Below are 23,121 nucleotides of genomic sequence, written 5' to 3' on the forward strand. Positions count from 1 at the left end.
TCTGGCATAATATCAATAAAATGCTGCAGCAGATGATGCAAAGACAGTGGAAAATAATATTTATTCATTTTTACATTAGAAAAGTAATACAATAACATTTTATGTGCACACTTTTATATGTTACATCATAAATAGTTTTGAAAATGAAATATTTCCAGGTGAGCTGCATGTTTTCACGTTCTTTAGAGATATTAGACACACCATCAGGATGCACTCAGTCTGTTCTTCAGGGATAAATACTGCAGATTAAAAGAAAGATGCATTCTTTTAATTTATTTCAAGCCATCCAATAAAAAGTGAAGTTTCATCGTGTTTATGCCGACAAACATAACGTTTTACATTAGTAGAATATATAGTATTTATGATGTAAATGCAAAAAAAAAGCACATCAGGATTCCTGAACCTTACCTTTTTTCTGCTGTCAATGGCCTGCTGGAGCCAGACCAGCTCCATGGTCAGGGTGTTTCTATGGAGACGCAGGGCCTGTGGGGTACGGGGCACATCCTGAGCCAGGTGGTACAGCCGGGGACCTGGACCAAAGATTAAAAACCTCTAAATGACAAATAAAACCTTCTCCTGAGTCTAGGTATGATAGATGATGTCATCTTTAGAAAAAGAGTATTAAAAACAATCTATTTTTTTATGATGTGTCAAAGTTTACCCTCATGGGAGTTGGCACCTAGCTCCACACTGCTCCAGACAGTGGATGATGACATGCTCTTCATCGATCTACCTGCACCCCCACTAGTGATCCGTTTCTGCTCCTCCTCCTCCTCTCTGACTGTGGTTCTGGGTAAATGAGTTTGTGAATCATCTCTTTCTGCTTCACTTCTCTCCACCAGGACATCATGATCTGCCTCTGATACAGGAGCTGGACTCAGGGTTGGGGTGACCTCTAAATCCGTTTCTGACGGAATGTTGGAAGGACAAAGCCATGGCCTGTCCTGGAAATAAACACATCCCAAGTATGAGAATTAATTTTTTTTACAATTAAACAACTACACACATCATCCTTACTGTGTCTGTGAAATGAGGGATGGATATAACTGTTTCGGTCCACCTTAAATGCCTTAGAGCTCCGTCAATCTCCATCACGATCTCCTCAAAGTCCTCACGCGCACGGCGAACATCGCTTCTTGTGAGGAACCCTCGTGCACGTGCCTAGCGAGGAGTCGAGAGTAACCATGGTAACGATGTTACGCATTAAAGTGGTCAATTCTTCACCGTAGTTTAACACTACAACGAAAAGAGGTTAATAGAGGAGGCTGTATTTACGTCTGTGCTAACGACTAGCAGCTGATTTAGCACCTGCAACAGATCTACCACAACGACTGAAAGTATCTGTATGTATATAGGCTAAACCTGTTTGCGTTATTGAAGTGCCAGAATACGATTGTTACCTGAAAATGTGTGATAACCATCTCTAACCTGTCCCTGTCCATCACCATGGTCTACAAAGAGCGGGAGACGAGCTTAAACTTTTTACCAACTTCCGACGTCAAACCTTAAAATTAAGAGTATGTTATCATCCGGTATGCAATGTTTTAAGTTTGTTTATCTGTTTATTAGATATTTCACGTGAAAATGCGTTTTATACAATATGATAAAATAATTTGGCTGTAAATAAACGACTTAAACAGTTTTTTGTCAACGCGGAATTTTATTTAGAAAAGCGCTATGCGGAAGTAACCGCGTGTTTGTGTTCCGGTTGCGATTCCGCAGCTCATCACATGGCACTTTTAATTTAAAGTTTTCTGCCACCGCTTACGAAAATGAGCGGTGGTTCTAATCAGAGGACATTGTTCCAGACCTGGGGTGCCAACGTCCCCCAGAACAAGGACATTCAACCGGCAAAAGCGGGTAAGAAGTCCGCTGTAGCGCGCAGGGCAACCTCCAGCAACACTACCTCAGCTGCCACACATCCTCCTCGAAGTTCTCCATGGGCAGTCATCGGTCAAGAGTCCACACATGCACCAGAGGGCACAGATGACATCATACCTTTAGATGAAGAAGATGATGATGACCTGATGGTGGTAGCTGTCTATGAAGCTGAAAAGAGCTTGCAGCTTCAAAATGCTAGCAGTTTCCAAGATGACACTCCTGCAGCTCTGTCTCCTACCCCATCATGTGGGCGAATATATCCAGCCTTTCCAGGTTTTGACAGCTCCTCCGCTAAGGTGTGGATCTATCCCACCAACTACCCCATCAGGGAGTATCAGCTGAAGATATCAGAGGCTGCCCTGTTCCAGAACACACTTGTGTGTCTTCCTACCGGTCTGGGGAAAACCTTCATAGCCTCTGTGGTCATGTACAACTTTTACCGCTGGTATCCGTCTGGCAAGATTGTGTTCATGGCTCCCACCAAACCTCTAGTGGCCCAGCAGATTGAGGCCTGCTACAAAGTGATGGGAATCCCTCAGGCACACATGGCTGAGCTGACGGGTAAAAACAGTCACATAAACACCCATGCTGTTTTAGCTGTTGTTAATTGGTTTTTGCGTTGTTTTAAAGGCAGCACAGCAGCAAAGCAGAGGCAAGATGTATGGAGGTCCAAGCGGGTCTTCTTCCTCACCCCTCAGGTCATGGTGAACGATCTCTCTAGAAACACCTGTCCAGCAATGCAGGTCAAATGTGTGGTGATTGATGAAGCTCACAAGGCTTTGGGCAACCACGCCTACTGTCAGGTAAACACTTTATTTAAATGAGGTAGAACTCCGATCTAGTTGAGTAATTAATTCATTGGATCTGTTTCTCAGGTGATCAGACTTCTCAGTAGCCAGATTCTGCAGTTCCGGGTCCTTGCTCTTAGTGCCAGTCCAGGGGGGGATACAAAGGTGAAAAAGATTATTTTATTCCCCAAATAATGCATTTTAACTATATTATTCTTGCAACTGTCCTCTAACCTCTCCCTATTCACGTCACTTCTGCAGTCGGTACAGTCCGTGATCTCCAATTTGCTCATCTCCCATATTGAGCTGCGTTCTGAGGAGAGCCCAGACATCCAGGCTCATTCCCACCAGCGCAGCGTTGAGAAAATAGTGGTTCCTCTGGGTGAGACCCTATCAGCCCACCAGGCATGCTATCTGCAGGTAGGCACACACTAGCATGTGCTGCGCCCCCCCCCCCCCCCCCCCCCCAGCTGGTCTGGTTTCCTGCTGATTTCCTCAACTGATTAATCCAGTGTAACCAAATTCAGTTTGATGTCACATTCAATTTAATTTGATCCAAAATTTATTTCCTAAGTGATTCTTGACTTTGAAAACTCAGTTTGTATGGATGGTCACATGGCAAAGGAGTCAGAGGTTAAATATTAATGGCTCACCCTCACCTATGGTCGTGAACTTTGGGTAGTGACCGAAAGAACGAGATGGCGGATACAAGCGGCCGAAATGAGTTTTCTCCGAGGAGTGGTTGGGCTCTCCCTTAGAGATAGGGTGAGAAGCTCGGTCATCGGGGAGGGGCTTGGAGTAGACCCGCTGCTCCTCCACATCGAGAGGAGCCAGTTGAGGTGGCTCGGGCGTCTGGTCAGGATGTCTCCTGGACGCCTCCCTGGTGAGGTTTTCCAGGCACGTCCAACCAGGAGGAGGCCTAAAGGTAGACCCAGGACACGGTGGAGGGACTATGTCTCTCACCTGGCCAGGGAACGCCTTGGGATTCCCCCGGAGGAGCTGGCCCAAGTGGCTGAGGAGAGGGAAGTCTGGGCCTCTCGCCTTAGGCTGCTGCCCCCACGACCCGACTCCGGATAAGCGGATGAAAATGGATGGATGGTTAAAAATAAATAAATAAATTGAATAAATTGTCAAACATAAACATAATCTGTAAAATAGGATTATTTGGATAAAATAAAAATGTTGCTATTAGATAATTTCCCATTAGGTTTATATGTATAATGTTTATTTGGTTCTGGAACTAAAGTCATGTTTATTTTGGATCCTTGTTGTGAGCTGTACAACATTTCTGGTGCGTTGCTGCCACCTTGTGGACGTTCTTGTATGACCTCGTTATAAACCCCAGCTCTCTCCTTGACGTCATCACGCGTGTTTCTAGTGGCTGTGAGATTCTTTCTTGGTCAGTTCACTTTAAAGTGATTGACTTCTCTTGAAAGCAACACCCTGTTGCCCTCCGTGGTGATGGACCACTGAGTCGTTCAGGATTATTAGCCTGCATGTGTGTGTGCGTGCAAAAGTTTTCTTATTTTCTCTTAAGATGTTCAATTTTATTCTCTGTTTTGTATCTCTGCATGCAGGGCATTGTTAAAATCATCTTAAAAAGAATTGTTTACTTGAAAAAAATGGAGAGTAACGTTGTAATCCTTCATAAAATGAGCATTAAGTCTGTCTTGCTGACAGAATGAACAAATCTGTTGGAAATGAAGCAGAAAACTGAATCAGTCATGCAAAAAGGTGTTTTGCATTCAGCTTTTGGCTCATTTGAATCACAGAGCAGCGTGCATCACCCATGAGGGGTCCTCTGTTTTTGATCTTCAGCGTTATGGTTTTGATTAAGCTTGCAAATGGCGCATAGATCTACTCTCTCTTCTATGCTCACGAAAAATTATGAGGTTATTTGGGATTTTAATGATTAAAATCATTTAGAAGGACTTGACTAATGTGAACATAATTCATCCATAAACTGGTTCAAGAAAATACTTGGTTACAGATGGATTATTGAAGGTAAGATTAAAATCTTAAATGTGTTTTTGGGTGTGCTGTACTGTACCACATGCAGAACTGTAGCGTGTCTGGTGTGCATGTACCTGTGAAGACGGCTCATCGTGTTACTGAACTCCAGTAACTCGGCACCAGCTCCCGTCGTGAAGTGATTATGTTATAAATTTCAAAAGTGGGTGTGGCATGCTTAGTTTTCCACATTTCGTCCAATCAAGTAGAGGCAGTAGCCACTTTTGGACTTTTTGTTATAGCAACAGAAGTTATAACCTGATACGTGTTGATCCACTGCTTTAACATAGAGAAATAGTAGCGGTTTTGGTTTACTTTCAAAATCTGGACGTTTACATTAACTTCCTTGTAGTAAAGTGTTAATTACCGAGTCAAATTTCTTTCAGAATTTACTTAATAGCTGTGTTGTCAGAGAAACGGTACAACCCATGATACCAGCATATTTTATTGAACAAAGAAAACCACAGTAGTGCTAGTATGACGCACTTACGTACATTTTCACAAAACATCACACTAAAGATACAAGAAAGAAAAACAAAGTATTAAGTATGATTTTTAAGGAAAACAACAAGCTACATGTATAATGGCTTTTGCACATTTTATACAGATACATGCTACTGTCATTTTACTCAAAATAAACTCTTTGGATGTTATTTCAATTAATTAAAGTCTTTTGAATCAGTTTTATTTCGGACGGGGCAACCTTCCCAACCCAACAAAACCCACTAACAACTTCCTCCTGTCAGAGGAAACACCATCACACGGTGATGATTTCGCTCATTGGCTTCCAGTTGTATTTCCCCCATGCCCCAGCAGTTAACGCACATGTTCAGAGCAGAAACATTCCCACACCTCTGTGAAAGATGCGTTGAAAGAACATTAAGAGATTCCAACTAAAACAGAACATAGACTTTTACCATAAGGACTATTATCACAGTAGATATTCTCTGTGCACTTACACTTTTTGTGATTGCATTGTCTCCACTTAGCAGCAGTAGTGTTTGCAATACATCAGTGAATTCTCACTGACGTTGACACAATGTAGTAAGAAGTGAGAGAACATGTTATAACATACACTGATAAATACTTGGGTGTGTGTAAACAGGAATGCATTATGTTGTGTCAGTGACATCAGACGTAATCTGCTGTAGGTTCTGATTGTCGATTAGCAGTACGACCTGTTCTCAGCATTTGGTTTGCAGACGCTTGATGCCCTGTAGCTTTACAGTCTGCACAAACATGTTACAGTCTGGATATTCGTGTCGACGTTTGTGCTGAGTCTAAACACGATCCAAGCCACTGGTTCTGTTCTGGGGGGACAGTTTTTGGACTTCTCGTTCCCACATCCCCTAACCATGACAATGATTCGGTTGGGCTCCTAGGCCCAGAAACTGGCTTGTTTGATTATTGGTCGTTTAATGAGATATTGCACTTATTGTTGAAAGACAATAAAAACTGTTACAGGCATACCACAGAGCCAAGAGCTGTACTTGATAAAACAAATCCAGTGATGAAAGAACGAAAGCGATAGAATGATGGAGTCACTAACATGGCTAGACATCAATGAAAGGGTCACAGTAAGGCTGCGTGTCCGCTGGGAGCCTATTTTCTCGTGAATAGGCAGACTGTTGCACATTTCTGACACCACTCAGTGGTCACTATACTCACAGAGCACTAACAGCTTAAACAATCACAATTTTAGGAAAGTTTTGTTTCCATCTTCAATGCAGTGCTCTACATTTACATCTGGTTCATGAGTGGCAGTCATTAGCATCAGCTCTTGTAAGTGAAATAAAACCTTCTTTCTTTTTTCTATCTGCTTTGGAGTGTGTTAGGCTGGTGGTCGTTTCAGGTAGGGATAGAGACTGAAGATGATGTGCACCTGAGGCTGTGGCAGAGCTAGCTGGGGCAGTGTTAAGAGAGTTTGAGGCTAAAGGGTCATAGGTAGGAGGCTACCATCCCATCAGCGTCGCTCCAGGAACCAGATCTCATTCTGACGGTGGCTGTGCGCCGGGTTGGTGTAGCCGGCCACTATGAAGGAGTCGTTGACGCACACGCCTGGAGAGCCCAGAAGCTCTGCCATGGCGTTGATTTGGTTGATGATGGTCACTTCGTTGGTGGGCCCAGTAAAAGCTCTGCCATGAGGAGAAAGCAGTGTGAGGCCTCAATAGAAACAAATGACTTGGTGTTTAGGAGCATATATTTAAATGGGTCCTAAAAACATTTCTTTTTGAGTCTATAATGTATATGAACATATGTTGAGACTCATAATGGTCCAGGAGCCCTGATAAATGGCCAAATAAAATCCCATAATAAAGCCCTACAATGGAAAGAATAACTTTCCTCGCCCACTCGTCCAGGACGTGGAAATCAAACGAGCTGTGTGCTGATTGGCTAGTTTAGCCCAATGGCTCTATTGCCCCTTTCCCTTACTGAATATGGCTCAGTTCGGCTCAGCTTAAAGCAGCTCATTGTGGCTTGCTTTTCCAAGTCGAACTGTGACACAGTGAAGTCACATTTTCTGAACGCTAGGAACCACCACAAAGCAGGTACTGAAAGGTTGGTGGTAAATATCGACTGCTGCTGCTGGAAAAGGCTGTCCAACTGATCCAAACCACTTCAAGTCATGCTGAGTAGTGGTGTGGGAAAAGGGGCAAATCACACTGCCCAAAGCTAGAAACCTTGTGTATAGTATCCAAAGCAAGCTATGGTTCTATCTGGCATTCGTTCAAAGTCTGGAGATTCCCGTACTTCCTAGAACATTGCGTCTATTCTGACACTCTTCTTCAAAGACGTTAGCAGTAGCTCAGGCTAGCTTTGTTCTGCTGTTAGCATTACCACGACCAACGTTAATATATTGCTAACGTTGAAATGGGTTGGGACATGCAAAGGGTGTGTGTCTATGCCTACTTGCTACAGCAGCTTTTGTCAGAACAAACATTACTAACTAACTTGCATAGTTAAGCAGGTGGGAGATGCCGCAGACTTTTTGGCATGCCATCTTAGACCCCCCAAGCTGCCTATAATCAACAACAAATTACATGCAGGTTTGAGTTCTGGGATCCTTTTACTATATTTTTCTACTAACCTTGTGTACACGGTAGCGGCAGGCCAGACCTCGATGATGATCTCATTGTCATAAGGTTGTGGCGGCTGGGCCTGGTGCTCAACAGGAAGGAAGTAAGCTACAGTGACTTCCTGGGAGATCACAGAATGGTCCTCATTTGTTCGCACTACTGTCACAATGGGCAGAGTCATGCCAAGGTAGTCGCCTAGGATGAAACCAAGTTAAACAAGTGATTCCAAGTGCTGGAAGATGACTGTTAGTCCACTGCTTTTGCACTCACCTACGGAGTTCTGCTGACAGATATATCTCATTATCTTCATGAAACCATAGCAGATGCTCTGTTCATATGTGTCCTCCCGCATCGTTATACAAGCCCAGTGGCCCTTTTCATAGTGGCGTTTCTCAAACAGCAACTCCCCACACTAGAGCATAAAAAACCAGAAACGGTGGAGAAAATCAAACATGAATTTTAAACAGTAAATGTGTTATAAATCCAGTTTATGTATTATTATTATTATTATTATTATTATTGTTGTTGTTATTGGCACATCTGATACCAACTCACTGACATGTTACCACACTGAGAATGGGGTGCTGTGACTGGCCTTTGACTAAAGTCTGCAACCAAGTTTTAATGGACTAATTAAGTTAAACCAATTAGCCTTCTTTATTTATAATCTCCCCTAAGGAGTTTAAACAGCTTGGGTGACACGATCGACTTGCCAGAAATAAATAGATGACCCCCAAACACACTCAGGCAATCTGTACATGGCTGTAGGCAGCTTGACAGTGGTATGATTTATGTTCTTGAGTATAAATACTACATGCTATTGAAATGAAAAAATATTTTGTGATTTGCAGTATTAATGTGCATAATATAAATGCTGCAAAGAATGACAAAAATGGTAATATATCACACACACACATTTAATTATGTGCATTTTTAGAAAACTTTAACTTGGTCTGAAAACTTCCAGTTGAATGAAACTAACCCGATAAAATTAAAGAAAATTTCTGCTTCAAGGAAACATTTAATTCGTTTATTGTTTTGCAATTTTTTTAAGTTCACTTTTATTATTACTTATTTACCTTTTTTACTGTCTGAGTGTTTTTCTAATATTCTTTTACTATGCATTTATTTATTGTGAAAATGTACAGTACCTTGGGCTACTACAAAGGTAGTAGAAGGTGCTATAGAAAAAAATGTTGAACATTTTCTCTCTGTCACCACATCTAAATGAATGGGTTTGCTTTAAATTATTAGGCTACATAGCAAATCCCAGTTATACAAATACCCATTTATACAAATACCATTGTTCCCTTCAAACCAGGTCACTAATTCAGTAAGTGTTCCAGTTTAAGTACATTATAAATGCACAAAGAAAACCTTGATTATTTAAGCTGAACGTATACAGTGTCCTGGTTAAATAAAAGCCCAAACAGATCAATACCTTCTCTTTTCGCATTAGGAGAGTGAAAGGAACATGTTCTCTTTGACTGCGTCCATAGTTGTTGCTGCTTAGTTGTTGAATGGGTTCTGCCATTTCTGTCGAACAGATAACCAGATTGTTAGATGCTTGGAAAAAGAATGAAATTATTACTGAAAGTTGGCAAGTAGACAAAGTCGAGAAAAAATGTGTTTTAGCCTCTTTCTGATGCGATTTTGAGGCTGGATGTTATTAAAAGTAAAATAATTTCATGCAGATATGTAACTTTTATTAAAATTGATGGGAGAGAACGTTGGATAAAGCTGCCCAAGGCCACATATAGACCAGTATTAAGTCAGTCTACAGCAGGAGTCAGTGTTTGGGAAAGCTGTGGGACAGATTTTTCCTAGAGCTGTGATTTGTATCTTGTATCCAGCAACAGAAATTCCATCTTGGAATACTTTTATTATAATGATAGCAGTGGTACAGATAGACATCTACCAAAATGGGTCTGGCGTAGCGGGGAAGCATGTCATAAAGCACGAAACCAAGTATTAACAGGCTAAAACTCTTCTAGAAACATGAACGTACATTGAAATCTTTAGCCACTGAATCCACGGCATTCACAGTCGATGTCGTGAAGGACAACGGGGTCAAAGGGATCTGATGTAATTAGGTGATCAATTCTTTGTTGGCTGGTGGTTTTATGTGGGAAGCAGAGAGATCATTAGAATTAGGGATGTCCCGATACAACTTTTTTCACTTCCGATATGATTCCGATATTGCGGCCTTCAGTATTGACCGATACCAATATCAATCCAATATGTCAGCACAAATCATACATACTTTTACTTATTTCATAGTGTAAAATGTATAAAAGTCTTGATCAAGTGATATTGCTCAAACAGAAAACAAAAGCCAGCAACAGTATGCATAAAAAACTCACAATTTTTTTTGGTTGCATAAATGTGAACAGTTGAGGTTAGGGACAAAATGAAGAAAAACAAAATGCTGTTCACGGACCATCTGCTACAAGTTGAGTGTCTAAAGTTTCAATTTCACACACAGAAAATCCTCAAGCAATGTTTTGTGATCCTGCTTCAAACACACGATGGAGTTGGACTTATCAATCTTCCCCGGTTCTGTTCCACCACGGGAAACTTTGCATGACGAGTGTTGCACTGAGCCAAACTGTCTTTCTCGGACTTTAACGAAAAATTCAGCCACATGGCCGACATTGTTCCTTGCTACTTTGCTAGCACACACTGTTCTGATCACGTGGACATTGCATGCTTGATCTGGGCACTGATGGATAGATTTGCTGGAATGGAATTTAAAGCAGAACGTGCTGCTAATTTTGGAGATTTTTGATGCAGTCCGATATAATCTGATGCAGTGTTTTTGGGCCGACATCCGTTATCGGAACGGGACATCCCTAATTTGAATGGTATTAATTCGGAATTGATGGGGGAAAAAAAGTGCGTAATCGAGTAAAGACTGGTAACACCCATGCTTGAAACAAGCTGCTGTCATCTCTGTTGCAAGAGACTGGATTTGCAAAAGGCTCAACATTCTATTAAGTGTAGTCCTGTTGGGTGTGTTACTTCAAAAAAGACCAACAAAGTTTAAAAAACATGTTACACCACAGTTCAGGCCTCTTTAACAGTGTTTTGGGAAATATCCTTTGGAACAGCTCCATCTTGTTTATATGCCTGAAGTCTTTCACACATCCACATCAGTTATTAAGATCTGCTCCTCTCTCCTCATTTAATCTGTCAGTGACTCAGTATTGGCTGTGAATAATATGTCTCCAGAATATCAAACTGTCATTGCACAACTCTTGAGCCAAGAAGTCAGAAAAATGAAATTACTTACCGCAGTTTTTTTTAATTTTTTAACCTTTCTATGAGAGTTTGGTGCGTACATCCCTATTCTCACGTACAAATATGTCAAATTATGTTAAGAAGCTATCAAGGCAAGTGCAGGTGTGAAATGAGATCATGACAGGATGAGCGTAACTACTCCATTTGAGTCCATCCCAATTAAAGCTAAGGACTGTGCTCTTAGCTTGTGTCCTTGGTCAAAACCACAAAACTAATCCACCCTGGAACAAAAGGCAACAGTGATTTTGTTTTCCTCTAATAGTGATGGTCTGAGAAGGCAGAATGGAGGATGTTCCAGTAACTGTTACAGGATTCCCAATGAGCTCCGTCAAGGTTTTCACACACATATCGGACTAGCAATTGTGAGTATGCCGATAATGTTTTACCATGGTTGTAGCTAGGGATGTAAGAAAATATTGATATGGCAATACATCAGATATTTTTTCCTGCAATTTTATATTGATATTCAAAAGCCGTATGTTGAATTTTTGGAAGAATTTTCATGCAAACATTTGTGTATTTTCTTTTCTTTTGGTGCAATTCAAATGCCGGCCGCTAGTTGGCAGCAGTGTGCAGTGGGTTTTGTTTCCACCACTGAAATGTAAATCCCTCTGTTATGGTTCAGATACCTCCTGTTAAATATGTATCAGTTTGGACTGTTTATTGAATTTACAATAATTTCAGTCTAAAAAAATCACTAATATCATCTGGCTGAATGTATCGTATCGTCACCCCTGTATCTTATCGCCAGAATTTCCCCAATACACATCCCTAGTTGTAGCTATAACAGAGACATCTAAATTGGCTACATAGACCTAAACTGTCATTAATGAGGCAAGACAAAGAAAACAATTCTGCCATTTTTACTTCCGGTTAAAGGTTGAGTGTGGCATCTTTTGCCCTATTGCTTGAAAGGCAACTTACGATTAGATGTCTTGTTACAAAAAATAATTTAAATTGCCTCTGAAACGTACAATCCTGGAAAACCTCGTCAATCATTGGCCCGTTTTCAATGATTGGGCCTTCTGACCACCTTCCCACCCCTCTACATGGAAAAAGTGCACATTCTCAGCTTGGAGCAGTCAAACAGGAAATGAAGCCAGGGCTGGGCTAGCGAGGAGGCTTAGGAGATCAAGTGAGAGAAGGTTTGGGTTGGGTTTCTGGAAGTTTTGACCTTTTGATTGTGAGATTTTCCCAGATTGTTGGTGGCAATGAGTTGCTGAGTATTTGAAGTTAAGAATAAACAAAGAAAACTAAAAACGTCTCATTTTTTTATTGTAAAAACACCACACGATATTAGCTAGCATACTAAATAGTTGTATGATTATGTATGTGAGTCAGGTTAGGATATATGGCACAAAAGGTGCCAACAATGGTTCATAAAGTTGTAATAGTTTACGGTATCTATTTTGTGTGATGGTTCTGCAACCATCAGGTTCTGTGACTCTAGAAGGGAGCTGGAAAAAAGAGGGTTTGACCTTTGAGTTCTTTTATCAAAATCTTTTAAATGGCTTTTTCTGAAAACGTCGCCTCTACTTTTAACCTTTAGGAGAAACAAGTTGCTTGAAGCCCAAGCATATGCAGTCCTCTATTTGCTGTATATGTGTAGAAACTCTGAATTTAAACACTCATATCATAATCGTAGTTATCATCAAGGTAACTCTAGCCGTAATTTCAATGCTGACGGTCTGGCGTCTCTAAGAGTTAATTGTTAAAATCTGTTAATCTATAATCTGTGATTAACACTGTGTTGTTGTCTCCTGACAAGCACATTGTCTAGCTTTGCTTTATCATTCTGTTGCTGGTGTGTTTGCACCAGTTGCATGTTCCAGTCAGACTCAGACAGTTGAAAGCAACAAAACACTGAATGCTCCTGCAAATATGCACACATAAACACAAACACAGTGGACATGTGGACCACATAGGTTGGTGTGGAACATAATTAGCTCCTTATTATTACCATTACATATCATCAGATATTCATTGCAAAGTCTAGATCACACTTTACTACATATTTATTTCAAATGTGGCATTTCTGGGATCCAAATACAAGATATAAAGTTGATCTAAGCAAAACACCTTTCTGTTAGTACGTTTTAACAGAAATAGATTATTTTATCTAAGTGGATTTCAGGAAAAGCCTTGCATATCAAAGCAATCGATGCACCAACACTTAGGTTAGTTAAAGCATTTACTCAACACCTCTGTATAAATCCTTTTATACTTCTACTCTGCAGAGATCAGAACCATAAACCTTGCCCAACCTTCTGACACGGTGGTGTAGTACTCGTTTTTTTTCTATCCTATGTTAACTTGATAAAAATAACCAGTTGAAACACATGGTTGCCTGAAGCGTTGGGAATGTCTAAGCTGGAACTTGAAACTGGGTCAATGCACATGGCGGAAATTTATGAGAAAAGTTGAGCGCCCCACACCTGCTGTTTTGTTTCCCATAGTTTATCAGGCTACTCACGTAAAGATAGATTATTTTAATTTTAATAGGAGGAACAATGGAAGCGGATCTCTTGATTGTTTTGTTTTTTTACCTTGGGACACCTCCACTTGATGACCCCTCGCTACTTCCTGCCAGTAATGGAGTAGTCGGTCTGAGCTGTCGTCCGCCTCCATGGTTTCTGCTTCCTCTTCCAGACTACCATTGCCCGAGTCTGAGAGCTGGTCCTCGGAGAAGGACTCCAGGTCCTCCAGGGTGATCATCCCGTTCCGCTCGGTGCTGCTGCCGCTGTCACCGCCGCTCATCTGACAACCACCTCGGTCCATTTCTAAAGTAGCAAGTTTCCTACCGAGTGGAGAGTTGTTTATCTAAAAGTTGCAGCTACTTATCTAGCGGGGGTGGATCTACGCTTTGTGCTCCACTTCGCAGCGGCGGTGGACAGTTTGTCCAGATTAAGACAGCCGGGGTCTGGTTAACAAACCAGACGCTGCTAAGCTACACCGGGCTGAGTTAGCCATACGTGCGCCTGCCGTCTGACCCACTGCTCGTGTTCCTCAGCTGGGAACACTAGAAGATTCAAAATAAGAAGAGAGGATCTTCTACTTCACCCGTGCGGAGGAGCGTGACGCTTCGATGCTGAGCCGAGTCTAGTGTTTTTATGAGGGCGGGCTACGCTGTGACGCCACGCTGCAGCCTCTCACAAGCCCCGCCCCATCGCGCTGTCTGAACTGATAAATCTCCGAGATACCAGTCAGAACTTCAAAGAATACAGGGGTAAAAGGGTCAAAAGGTCAGACGGAACTAATCATCTCAGCAGATCCAGATGCCTATTTAGCTTCATGTGTAGTTTATGTACATGTTATTAAATAATTGTCTTAGTAACATCCCGTCTCTAATGTAACATTTGTCTAAAAATGAATGCTCATGTAGTTTAAACAGCTATTTCCTCAGTTTGATTTTATGACTTGACTTTCATAAATCTCTTTTTAAAAAAGATTTTTAATGATTAAAAATGTTAACGTGCAGATGAATAGAAACAAACTTAAATTTGAGCGCTAGGGGACAGCCTTGACAGGATCTCATGTGATCTGTGTCACTGCAATGGCCAGCCACCATGCTGTACCCTTCAGCATGCACGTAGAGCGAGGACATTATATAATCCACAATATTCGTGGTGGGAGTGTCTGTGTGAGTACACACACACTAGAGTTTTACAAGGAGGAGGGTCGTCATTATCCGCCTTTCTCTCCATGGCTTTTATGCACCACCATTGAGGTTTTATTAAATAGCAAAACTACAGTGTGTTTCATTGAAACTCACAGAAACTTAAGTGATGTTTCTCACTCAAACAAACAAACCAAATGGGTCTTCTTCTTTATCCTGTAAGTGTCAGCGATGCTGAAGCAGACACACCGTTCAGTTAATTGATTAGGCTTCATTGAAGTTATAAAAAACAGTTTTTTCCCCTTTACTTTGGTTATTTGCGCCCTGTCATTACTCAAGTCTTGCTATAAAAATATTGGCAACGCTTTGGTTTCCAAAAAAAAACAAAACAGGAAAACATTTGATTCAGTTTCTACAGCTGTTCAAATGTAAAATGTACTTTAACCTTATTTCCCATGAACACTTAAAAAGATTACGATATTTTAAAGAGTCACAGAACTTTCTGTTTGCACATTTGCCTGTTGCACTCCAACTAGGCAAACACAGTGACCTCACTAATCTGGTTCTACATAATCCCATAATCTGGACATGACCGCTATGTGCACATTTTCACATTGAGATCCTCCTGTCAGTTAGCAGGCATGAGCTAGGGGAACCAGCATAGGGCTTTTTCTTCCACAATATATATGAACAAGCAAATTTTTAAAGATCTACAAAGTGTCCCTAACCCTCAAGGGTTCAACAAATCAGTGCATGACATTATGCCTTAGATTAGATTTTTGTATTGATGGGGAAATTGAGATCGTATAAAAATCGCAGCATGCCGGTTTATTCAGAAATGTTAAATCAAAAACCGATTTATCCACGGTTCATCTGGGTTCGTGCAAGACTTCAAAACAACAGACAGACACTCGTTGATGCCACGCTGACTTTTATTAAACACATTCCTGAGTGTGAAACTGTCAAAGTGCCCTGAGGGCTGAGGAACCAACTCGGGTTTCCAGTCTGGCAACATGTCGCTGGAAATGCATTTCGTGTTTTCGTACCAGATCAGGACAATGTCTACTTCATTCAAATGAACAAAAGAATGGATTTTTAAAACTTAAAACCTTGCTTACTTTCATTTATAATACTTTATACTTATTTCCTTTAACATTTTGAGTTTATTGGATCTATTTTATACCACAGCCGTTTCGTTTCAACACAGAAAATCCATGTGAAGGGCAAAGGTGAGTGGTGTGTTACATCCTCCAACTGTAGGGGGAGCCCTAGAGCAAAAGAAAAAGAAACTCCAGTGTTGAATAAAAAAATAAAAAGTTTTGGTTTAAAAATACATGTTTTAATGTTGTCCAAAATGTCTTTTATCACGTTGTTTCCTATTTCTGCACATTAAATAACGTTTGACCACATCTGAGTTGTTTCCTCAGTTTTTCAGCCCATCTGAGCATCTTTGTTGTGGTTTAAACCGTATCGTGTGCGGTTACAAAGCCTCACCAGATGGTCTGGCCTCTTTACACTTGGACGATAAACACATGTGGGATATGCCGCTGATGCTTTCCAAAACGTCCGCGGGATTAAAGATTATTATTTAACCGCATCCTTTTGTCTTCGTAAGTACTGAGCGCACTCACATTTCGCCTCACAAGTGATCTGAGATGTCAGAAAATAGGACAAACATTTGGTAACGTTAACATTTTGAGAGGAAAGCTTTCAGTCGTAATTACCAAGTCGGGTTGTGTGTCAGGACCAACAGATGCTAGAATACATAAAGTAACTTTTTCCAACTCTGACTGATGGGGAATAAAATAGTAACCACAGATGAGTTCCCTAATAACCAATTTCCTTCTTTTGATAACACTGATCCATTAGTGTAAACGAGCTTTCCCTCCAATTTTCCATGATGCTAGCAAAGCCAGAAAATTGCCCGTTGTCTCTTAGAAGGCATCATTTTCACACACAAATTGATTTCAGTGTTTAGCCTACTTCTTTAGAGGAAGGAGACATTTTGCCCGTCTGAAATTGAAATTGTGACGACACAGCCGCTCATTATCTGCAGCTACGAGGTTGAAAAGACTTTGTTGAAATTGTGTCTCGAATTGAGCCGTTGAGTCTGTCTCCTCATTATTTTGAAACGAGGACAGAGGAAAGGAACAAAGAATTCGACACATCTCATTCAGTGTTTACTGTCAACTTACGGCAGCAGCAGCAACTCCTTTGTGTGTTTGAAAGGCCATGCTTGTAGTTTTTCTGTGAATCAGCAGGGTGCCAGGCTGTGTACAGTAAGAGAAAACACGCTGTTGTTGATGACCTACATTGATGTTTGTCCCTCCTGCCAGGTGCTGGAGAAGTTCATGTCTCGTCTTGTTCAGAACCGCGTGATGGCCCACAAAGAACTGCGGACTCTCAGCAAATACCAGCTCATTCTGGCTCGAGATCAGTTCCGCAAGAACCCGCCACCACACATCAAGGCACGTACTCAACATAAATATTTAGCATAATTTAAAAGTTAACCCCTTGTGTCAAGCTTTGTTTGATCTTAAAGAGGACCTAGAAACTAAACCGACCTTTTTTCTTGTTCATTTTATTTTATTTCATTAATTTACTTATGAAGCACCTTAATGCCACCAGCCAAGGCGGTCCAAAGTGCAGTACATGATAAAATCATTGATCATATACATTAAAGTTAGAGACAACAATAAGACCGTACTAAAAATGGATGTCATAAGACATTAAAAAAAAACCACTAAAAGCAATAAAATCTAAATGCACATAATGCTTAAAAACAAAACAGAAAATCCAAGAATATCACCAGAAAAATAGCAATTAAACCAAAAGAGTACAAAAAAGAATTAAATTAACTAGATTTGTAATTTTTATTCAGTTTAGCTTTAAAACTCCAGGCAGTAGATGACTGTGTAATATCTAGTGTGAGTTTGTTCCAGAGTCTTGAGGCCAGTAATGCAAAGGCTCGCTCCCCTTGAGACCTGCAACTAAACCTTGTTGTTGAATAAAGACAGCTTAGGTGTCAAAAGTAGCAAGCCAACCAGTCTAAGCCATGTGTGACCTTTTTTTAATGTTAATTAGAAAGTTGACGAAGTTGTTAAAGGCTAGTAGCTTGATTTCTCAGTTTGCCGACCGTATATATAAAGCACAAGAAGATGAAAATTTTTGGTTTCTTTTGGCATCACGGCGGAGCCTGGAAGTAAAAGTAAGAGAGTAATGTTTTTGAAGGCGAAGCAAAGAGCTAAATCCAGGGTGAACAGCTGCGTGGCCCACTGTCATTTGAGGAAGCTAAAGTAGACTACGAAACCATGGACTGATGGTGACCTGGCTTTGTTGCTGGACTAAGAATATTTTTTGTCCAACGGTGTGAATCTTTTTACTTGATGGCCTATTTTAGTTTCAGTTGGCTCATCATTAGCTTGTTGTTAGCGTAGCTACAACAAACTGCGGCAGTTTTTTTAAATTTTTTTTTTACAAAAGTTACAATTCCGCTTTCAACCATTAGATGGGAGAAGTAGGTAAAATAATTCAGTGCACAATTTTAAATCTGCAGCCTATAGTGTTATTTCTTTTAAAAATGAGATATTTTTGCTTCCCTAGCTGTTTGTAACTTTAAAATAAAACAACAAAAATAATCAGCAAATACAACTGAAACAAATACCAGAGTTATCACACCCAACTGCAAATCCCCCAAATCTTTCACAAACTTAATGGCACTAATATTGATGACGATGAGGCATTTAAATGACGTTTACATTAAGGGAGCATCACGGCTGACGTGTCATTTTGCTGTCTACAGGTTCATCAGCTGGGAATGCTGGAGGGTGACTTTGCCCTTTGCATCAGCCTGTATCACGGCTATGAGCTGCTGATGCAGATGGGCCTCAGGTCGCTTTTCTTTTACGTCCAAGGAATCATGGACGGGTCCAGAGGTTAGTCTTTTTACTCCCTAAATTTCAGTTTCTTGTGTGTTTTACCTACAGAAAGGCTTGAGGTGCACAAGAGGAACATTCTCTCTTCACTTTTGTCCCTTTTAGCTCCATCCTTTCACTCATTAACTTTTGATGTCCACACATCTTTGGGGGCTTGTGTCAGTTGCTGAGTATTTTTCTTTTCTACTCAGAGATGTCACGGGCCAAGAATGAGCTCCAGAGAACTCCCATGTTCATGGACCTGTATCATGAGATGGAGACAGTGTTTCTGAAGCCACCTGCTGGTGTGTGATGCCATTTCTAACCACACAACTCCAGAAATAAGAGTCTGATTGTCTTAGTTATTATATTAACCAAAATCCTGATGTCACAACTGCTTCCAGGTCCAGAAGAACTGTTCGTCTACAGTCATCCCAAACTGGAGAAGCTGGAGGAGGTGGTTTTGCAGCACTTTAGAGGCTGTGCTGAGAGCTCAGCAGACACTAATGGTGACAATGACGTATCTGTTCAAGCTTAGCGCTCAAATCTAACCTCAGCATTACATTGGATTTGAAGAGTTAGAAACAAAATGAGTGACTCTGCATCTCATCGTCTCGGATCAGGTTCTGAGGGAGCGAGCACACGTGTGATGATCTTTTCATCTTTTCGGGAGAGCGTCCAGGAGATCGCAGCGATGCTGAACCGCCACGCTCCGCTGATCAGGGTCATGACATTCATGGGCCAAGCCTCGGCTGGAAAAGGGGTGAAAGGCTTTACCCAGAAGGAGCAGCTGGAGGTAAGAAGTGTTTTTATGCCTTGAACACAAAGTATTTGTATAATAAAATATAATAAAAGATTATAAACTCTTTACCTGGACTTAGGTCGGTGTCGAGGCCTTTTATAACAGATGTAATCCTGCAGAAAAGAGCAGTTCAAGGAGGACTTTACTGTTAATGATCAGATTTCAACTCATGGTTACTCGTTGACTTTAAATCACATCCTTAGATAAAAAGACAACAATCTTCTTTTCGCTCGTGTGTCAGGTGGTGCAGCGGTTCCGACAGGGAGGATTTAACACGCTGGTGTCGACCTGCGTGGGGGAAGAGGGGCTGGATATTGGAGAGGTGGACCTCATTGTCTGCTTTGATGCACAGAAGAACCCTATCCGCCTTGTGCAGCGAATGGGACGGACTGGACGGAAGCGGCGCGGGCGCATCGTGGTCATCCTCGCAGAGGGGCGGGAGGAGAGGGTGAGCTCTCCTCAGTTACCCGCATCTACAGAACCCACATTTATTCTAACAGAGCTTGAATCTGCACAGTGTGTGATGATAAACACACCCAAAGCTCAGCGATCCTAACAGAAAGATTCCCTTTGTCTCCCACAGACGTACAACCAGAGCCAGAGCAACAAGCGCAGTGTGTACAAGTCCATCACCAGCAATAAAAATGGCTTCCATATGTACCCAAATAGTCCCCGGATGCTGCCTGAGGGGGTCAACCCCAGACTCCACAAGATGCACATCACCTGTGGACAGTTTGACCACCGAGAGAGCAGCAGGAGGTCAGCCAGGGGTCGGCGGTCCAACTCAGAGGGACGGGCGTCCCTCATTCATCCGCAAAACCTGTGTGAGTTTCACAGCTGAAGCAGACGCCGTGTGAGTTTACTTTTATGTAGTTTCATGTGCATGTGTGTTTTTCAGTCCAACAAGGCAATCAGTCATCAGACGGCTTTCTGAGCAGCTCAGAATATTCTCTGTGGGCGTCCACCATGAAGCTGGAGGACCATGAAGCTCATCCAACCCTGAAACCATCCCACTTCCTGTCGATACCCAGTGACCCGGAACCTCAGGTCTCTTCCTATTTCCCGTTTCTTTGGCTTTTGTGAAGCAGAAAATGTGTTTGCCAATCCGAGTCTCGGGGTGGGACGCAAAATTCCACATAAATGGTTTAAAACGAAGATATTTTGGAGTTTATTAGTCACACAGCAACTGTAGCTGCAATCATTCATGAGAACAAAACTTCCAAGCAACAGTTTGGAAGTCTTAGCTGGAAATATCTACTGGATTTTCCAGGTTTGGCTTGATTTTAAGGTTTTTATGCATAAATAGTGCTTCATTTTTCTGTGAAAGGAGGACACGTCCCTGGACAGACCACCGTCCAGAGAGCTGTCTTTGTGGGAATGGAGACACTGGCAACACAAAGCACTTCCTTTCCACGCTGTCGACCATTCCCTCCGCTGTTACCACTTTGTTAAGGTGATGGAGCTCATAGATGGCATGAGAGAGGAAAATGAGGTAAGCCACTGGAAATCGAAAGGAGTTCATTTAAGGTCACCCGAACAAACAAACAAACAGCTTCAGAAATAAATCAGATTAAAGTTTATACGACCACTAATTCAGCGTGCACGCCGATCGGGTTCCCGGGGATGGGAAAAATGGTTTCGTAAAACACTTCCAAGCCCCTTTTGTAAATCCTGGCTGGTTTTGTAAGAGGTCCGTGTGCGTTTACGTGAAGGGAAAAGCAAACTTTGTAAGGATGAGAGGAGTCGCCTGTGAACATACAACCATGGTTTGTTGTGAGTTGCTAAATTAGTCGTTTTGACGTCTGTGGCAAGTTCCTGGAAAGATAAACAGACTCTATTAAGGAAAATTAGTTCAAAATAAAACAGCAGGGTTTGTTCTACACTTGGGGGGGTGTCTTCTCTGTCCTCAGTTCTATTCACCAAAAAAGATACCAGATGAGTTTTTTAAAGCACTAAACATAACAGCTGCTTTACTTTTAAGATGGTTTAACCTTTTTCTGAACTTTGATCTTATTTCAGATCAGTTTTCACATTTTTGTCAGTTTTTCTGCAGTAGTTAGCAAAAACTGACCCTTTTCACCATATTTATCATTAAAGCAGGATGTTTTCTGGTTTTAGTTTCTTTGTTCTGGTTTTCTCATCTCACAGCAGTATTTAAGTTAGCAGTTTTATAATCAGCTTTTAGTCAATACGCTCTCATTACTCATCAACACGTATGAGTGAATTTCTTTAAAACGTGGTCCTCCTGGTCACACCATCTGCTTTGTGTCAACTTTAAGACCCACGATTTTATCCAAATCCCTGAATCTGGGTGAGAGATTACAGTAAAGTGAGCTCCTTCTCTGGATCTGTACCTCACTCAGGAAAATGATCCCACCTGTACAAACAAAGCAGGACTAGTGGGCAGCTAATGTCTCAAATGCTCCAGGTAATAAAATACATTTAGTCTCTGAAAAAGCAAAACTAAAATGTGTTAATTTTGCTGAATTTAATGTTTTATAAACCTTGATGTGACTCAGTTTTGCATCACATTGTTATTTTGGCAAAAATATTAAAGACCAAGTTCACTGAGAACCCATTTTTACTTGCTATTTTTTAAATATGATTGGTCACTCCGAGGTTAACATGCAGGCTAAATGGGAAAATAGTCTTCTACGCCTATTTCCTGCTTTAGACGCAGATAGAAAATAGAAGAGGAAGCGCTCGGATTAGAAAAGCTTGACAGATCTACGTCACACTGTCAAATTGGCATTTGTGGTCTCGGGATGTTGTTGTTTTAGCGTCCGGGAAAAAGCAGAGCACATCTCAGCCAGTAGAAGCTAACTGTTAGCATTAGCAACTTCACAAAATGGCAGAATTCCTTCAGGATTTAGTTATTTTTGGAGATAAAACGTTGGTTACGTATTGTAACCCCAGATTCTATGAGTCTAGTCGCAGCCCTTAAGCGAGTTGCTATTGGAAGGATGATCTCCGCATCAGCCAATCATTAAGAGCTTAAATGTACGCCCACCAATAGTGGGCCCCCTCGTGGTATATAACCGCAGTGACCCCACTGCTCGCCTCCAATGGCTCTTATTCCATCAAAACCAGTGGGGCCAAGTGGCTTAAGGGCTGCGACTAGACTCATAGAATCTGGGGTTACAATACGTAACCAACGTTCTGTTTCATCTAGTCTTAGCCCTTAAGCGAGCTGCTATTGGAAAAAAGCGCAGCTGGATGGGTTTACGCCACACTGGTTAACACAACCAATGGACACACCCAATTAATCTCCTTTAGTGAGGGACGTTCAGCCTCAGACCAGGCTTAAAGACTGAGGCAGCCACGATAAGAGAGGGGCCCTCACTAAAAAAAACATCATCCACGAGAGGATGACATCCATCTCAGCAAGGCCAATGAGGTGCCATAAGCATTCATTCAGCCTGCTGGGGTCCAAGCACTGAACGAGTGATGGAACCTGAAGACACATCTCGTAAATAATAACGAGTAAAGGAACAGGATGAAGCCCATGAAGCAGCCTGACAAATGTCTTCCATCGACACACCACTGTGGAGCGCCATCGAAGAGGAAATCCCCCTGGCTGAGTGAGCCCTGAGTGCCTCAGGGGAATCCTGCCCCGATGACGTGTAAGCGAGGGAAATGGCTTCACACAGCCAGTGCGAAAGACGCTGGGTCGACAGCGCCTGACCAAGGGAAGACTCCCTGTAGTGCACAAACAGGTTTTGTGAACGACGAA

The 23,121-nt window shown here is 41.7% G+C and overlaps 3 protein-coding genes across 5 annotated transcripts in view; 1 reads left to right on the forward strand and 2 right to left on the reverse strand.

Annotated features, from left to right (window-relative positions):
• Positions 1-42: 42 nt before the first annotated feature.
• iqcc (IQ motif containing C) lies at positions 43-1,508 on the reverse strand. 2 transcript variants are annotated; one of them, XM_015969904.3, is made up of 5 exons: positions 1,401-1,508; positions 1,018-1,161; positions 662-944; positions 409-530; positions 43-239 (listed from the first exon to the last, which is right to left on the reverse strand). In XM_015969904.3, exons 1-5 carry the CDS (start codon positions 1,446-1,448, stop codon positions 204-206), a joined length of 633 nt encoding a protein of 210 aa, XP_015825390.3. In that variant the 5' UTR covers positions 1,449-1,508; the 3' UTR covers positions 43-203. The 2 variants fall into 2 exon arrangements, with proteins under 2 accessions (XP_015825390.3, XP_015825391.3); XM_015969905.3 differs by having other exon boundaries at positions 1,018-1,236; positions 1,401-1,490.
• Positions 1,230-23,121, forward strand: part of fancm (FA complementation group M) — a 39,094-nt gene continuing 17,202 nt past the window's right edge. For both annotated transcript variants that reach the window (XM_054741653.2, XM_054741654.2), the window contains exons 1-13: positions 1,230-2,442; positions 2,512-2,684; positions 2,757-2,834; positions 2,931-3,089; positions 17,009-17,140; positions 18,475-18,607; positions 18,799-18,891; positions 18,991-19,095; positions 19,210-19,382; positions 19,630-19,836; positions 19,972-20,212; positions 20,287-20,435; positions 20,716-20,880. In XM_054741653.2, the coding sequence (XP_054597628.2) occupies positions 1,773-2,442; positions 2,512-2,684; positions 2,757-2,834; positions 2,931-3,089; positions 17,009-17,140; positions 18,475-18,607; positions 18,799-18,891; positions 18,991-19,095; positions 19,210-19,382; positions 19,630-19,836; positions 19,972-20,212; positions 20,287-20,435; positions 20,716-20,880 (2,478 nt within the window). In that variant the 5' untranslated portion in view covers positions 1,230-1,772. The remainder of the gene's footprint in view (positions 2,443-2,511; positions 2,685-2,756; positions 2,835-2,930; positions 3,090-17,008; positions 17,141-18,474; positions 18,608-18,798; positions 18,892-18,990; positions 19,096-19,209; positions 19,383-19,629; positions 19,837-19,971; positions 20,213-20,286; positions 20,436-20,715; positions 20,881-23,121) is intronic.
• Positions 5,109-14,313, reverse strand: soul3 (heme-binding protein soul3). Its single transcript, XM_015969903.3, has 5 exons — positions 13,603-14,313; positions 9,198-9,292; positions 8,027-8,168; positions 7,768-7,951; positions 5,109-6,814 (listed from the first exon to the last, which is right to left on the reverse strand). Exons 1-5 carry the CDS (start codon positions 13,832-13,834, stop codon positions 6,643-6,645), a joined length of 825 nt encoding a protein of 274 aa, XP_015825389.1. The 5' UTR covers positions 13,835-14,313; the 3' UTR covers positions 5,109-6,642.

Source organism: Nothobranchius furzeri, chromosome 18, assembly GCF_043380555.1.
Source record: "Nothobranchius furzeri strain GRZ-AD chromosome 18, NfurGRZ-RIMD1, whole genome shotgun sequence".
Taxonomy (NCBI): domain Eukaryota; kingdom Metazoa; phylum Chordata; class Actinopteri; order Cyprinodontiformes; family Nothobranchiidae; genus Nothobranchius; species Nothobranchius furzeri.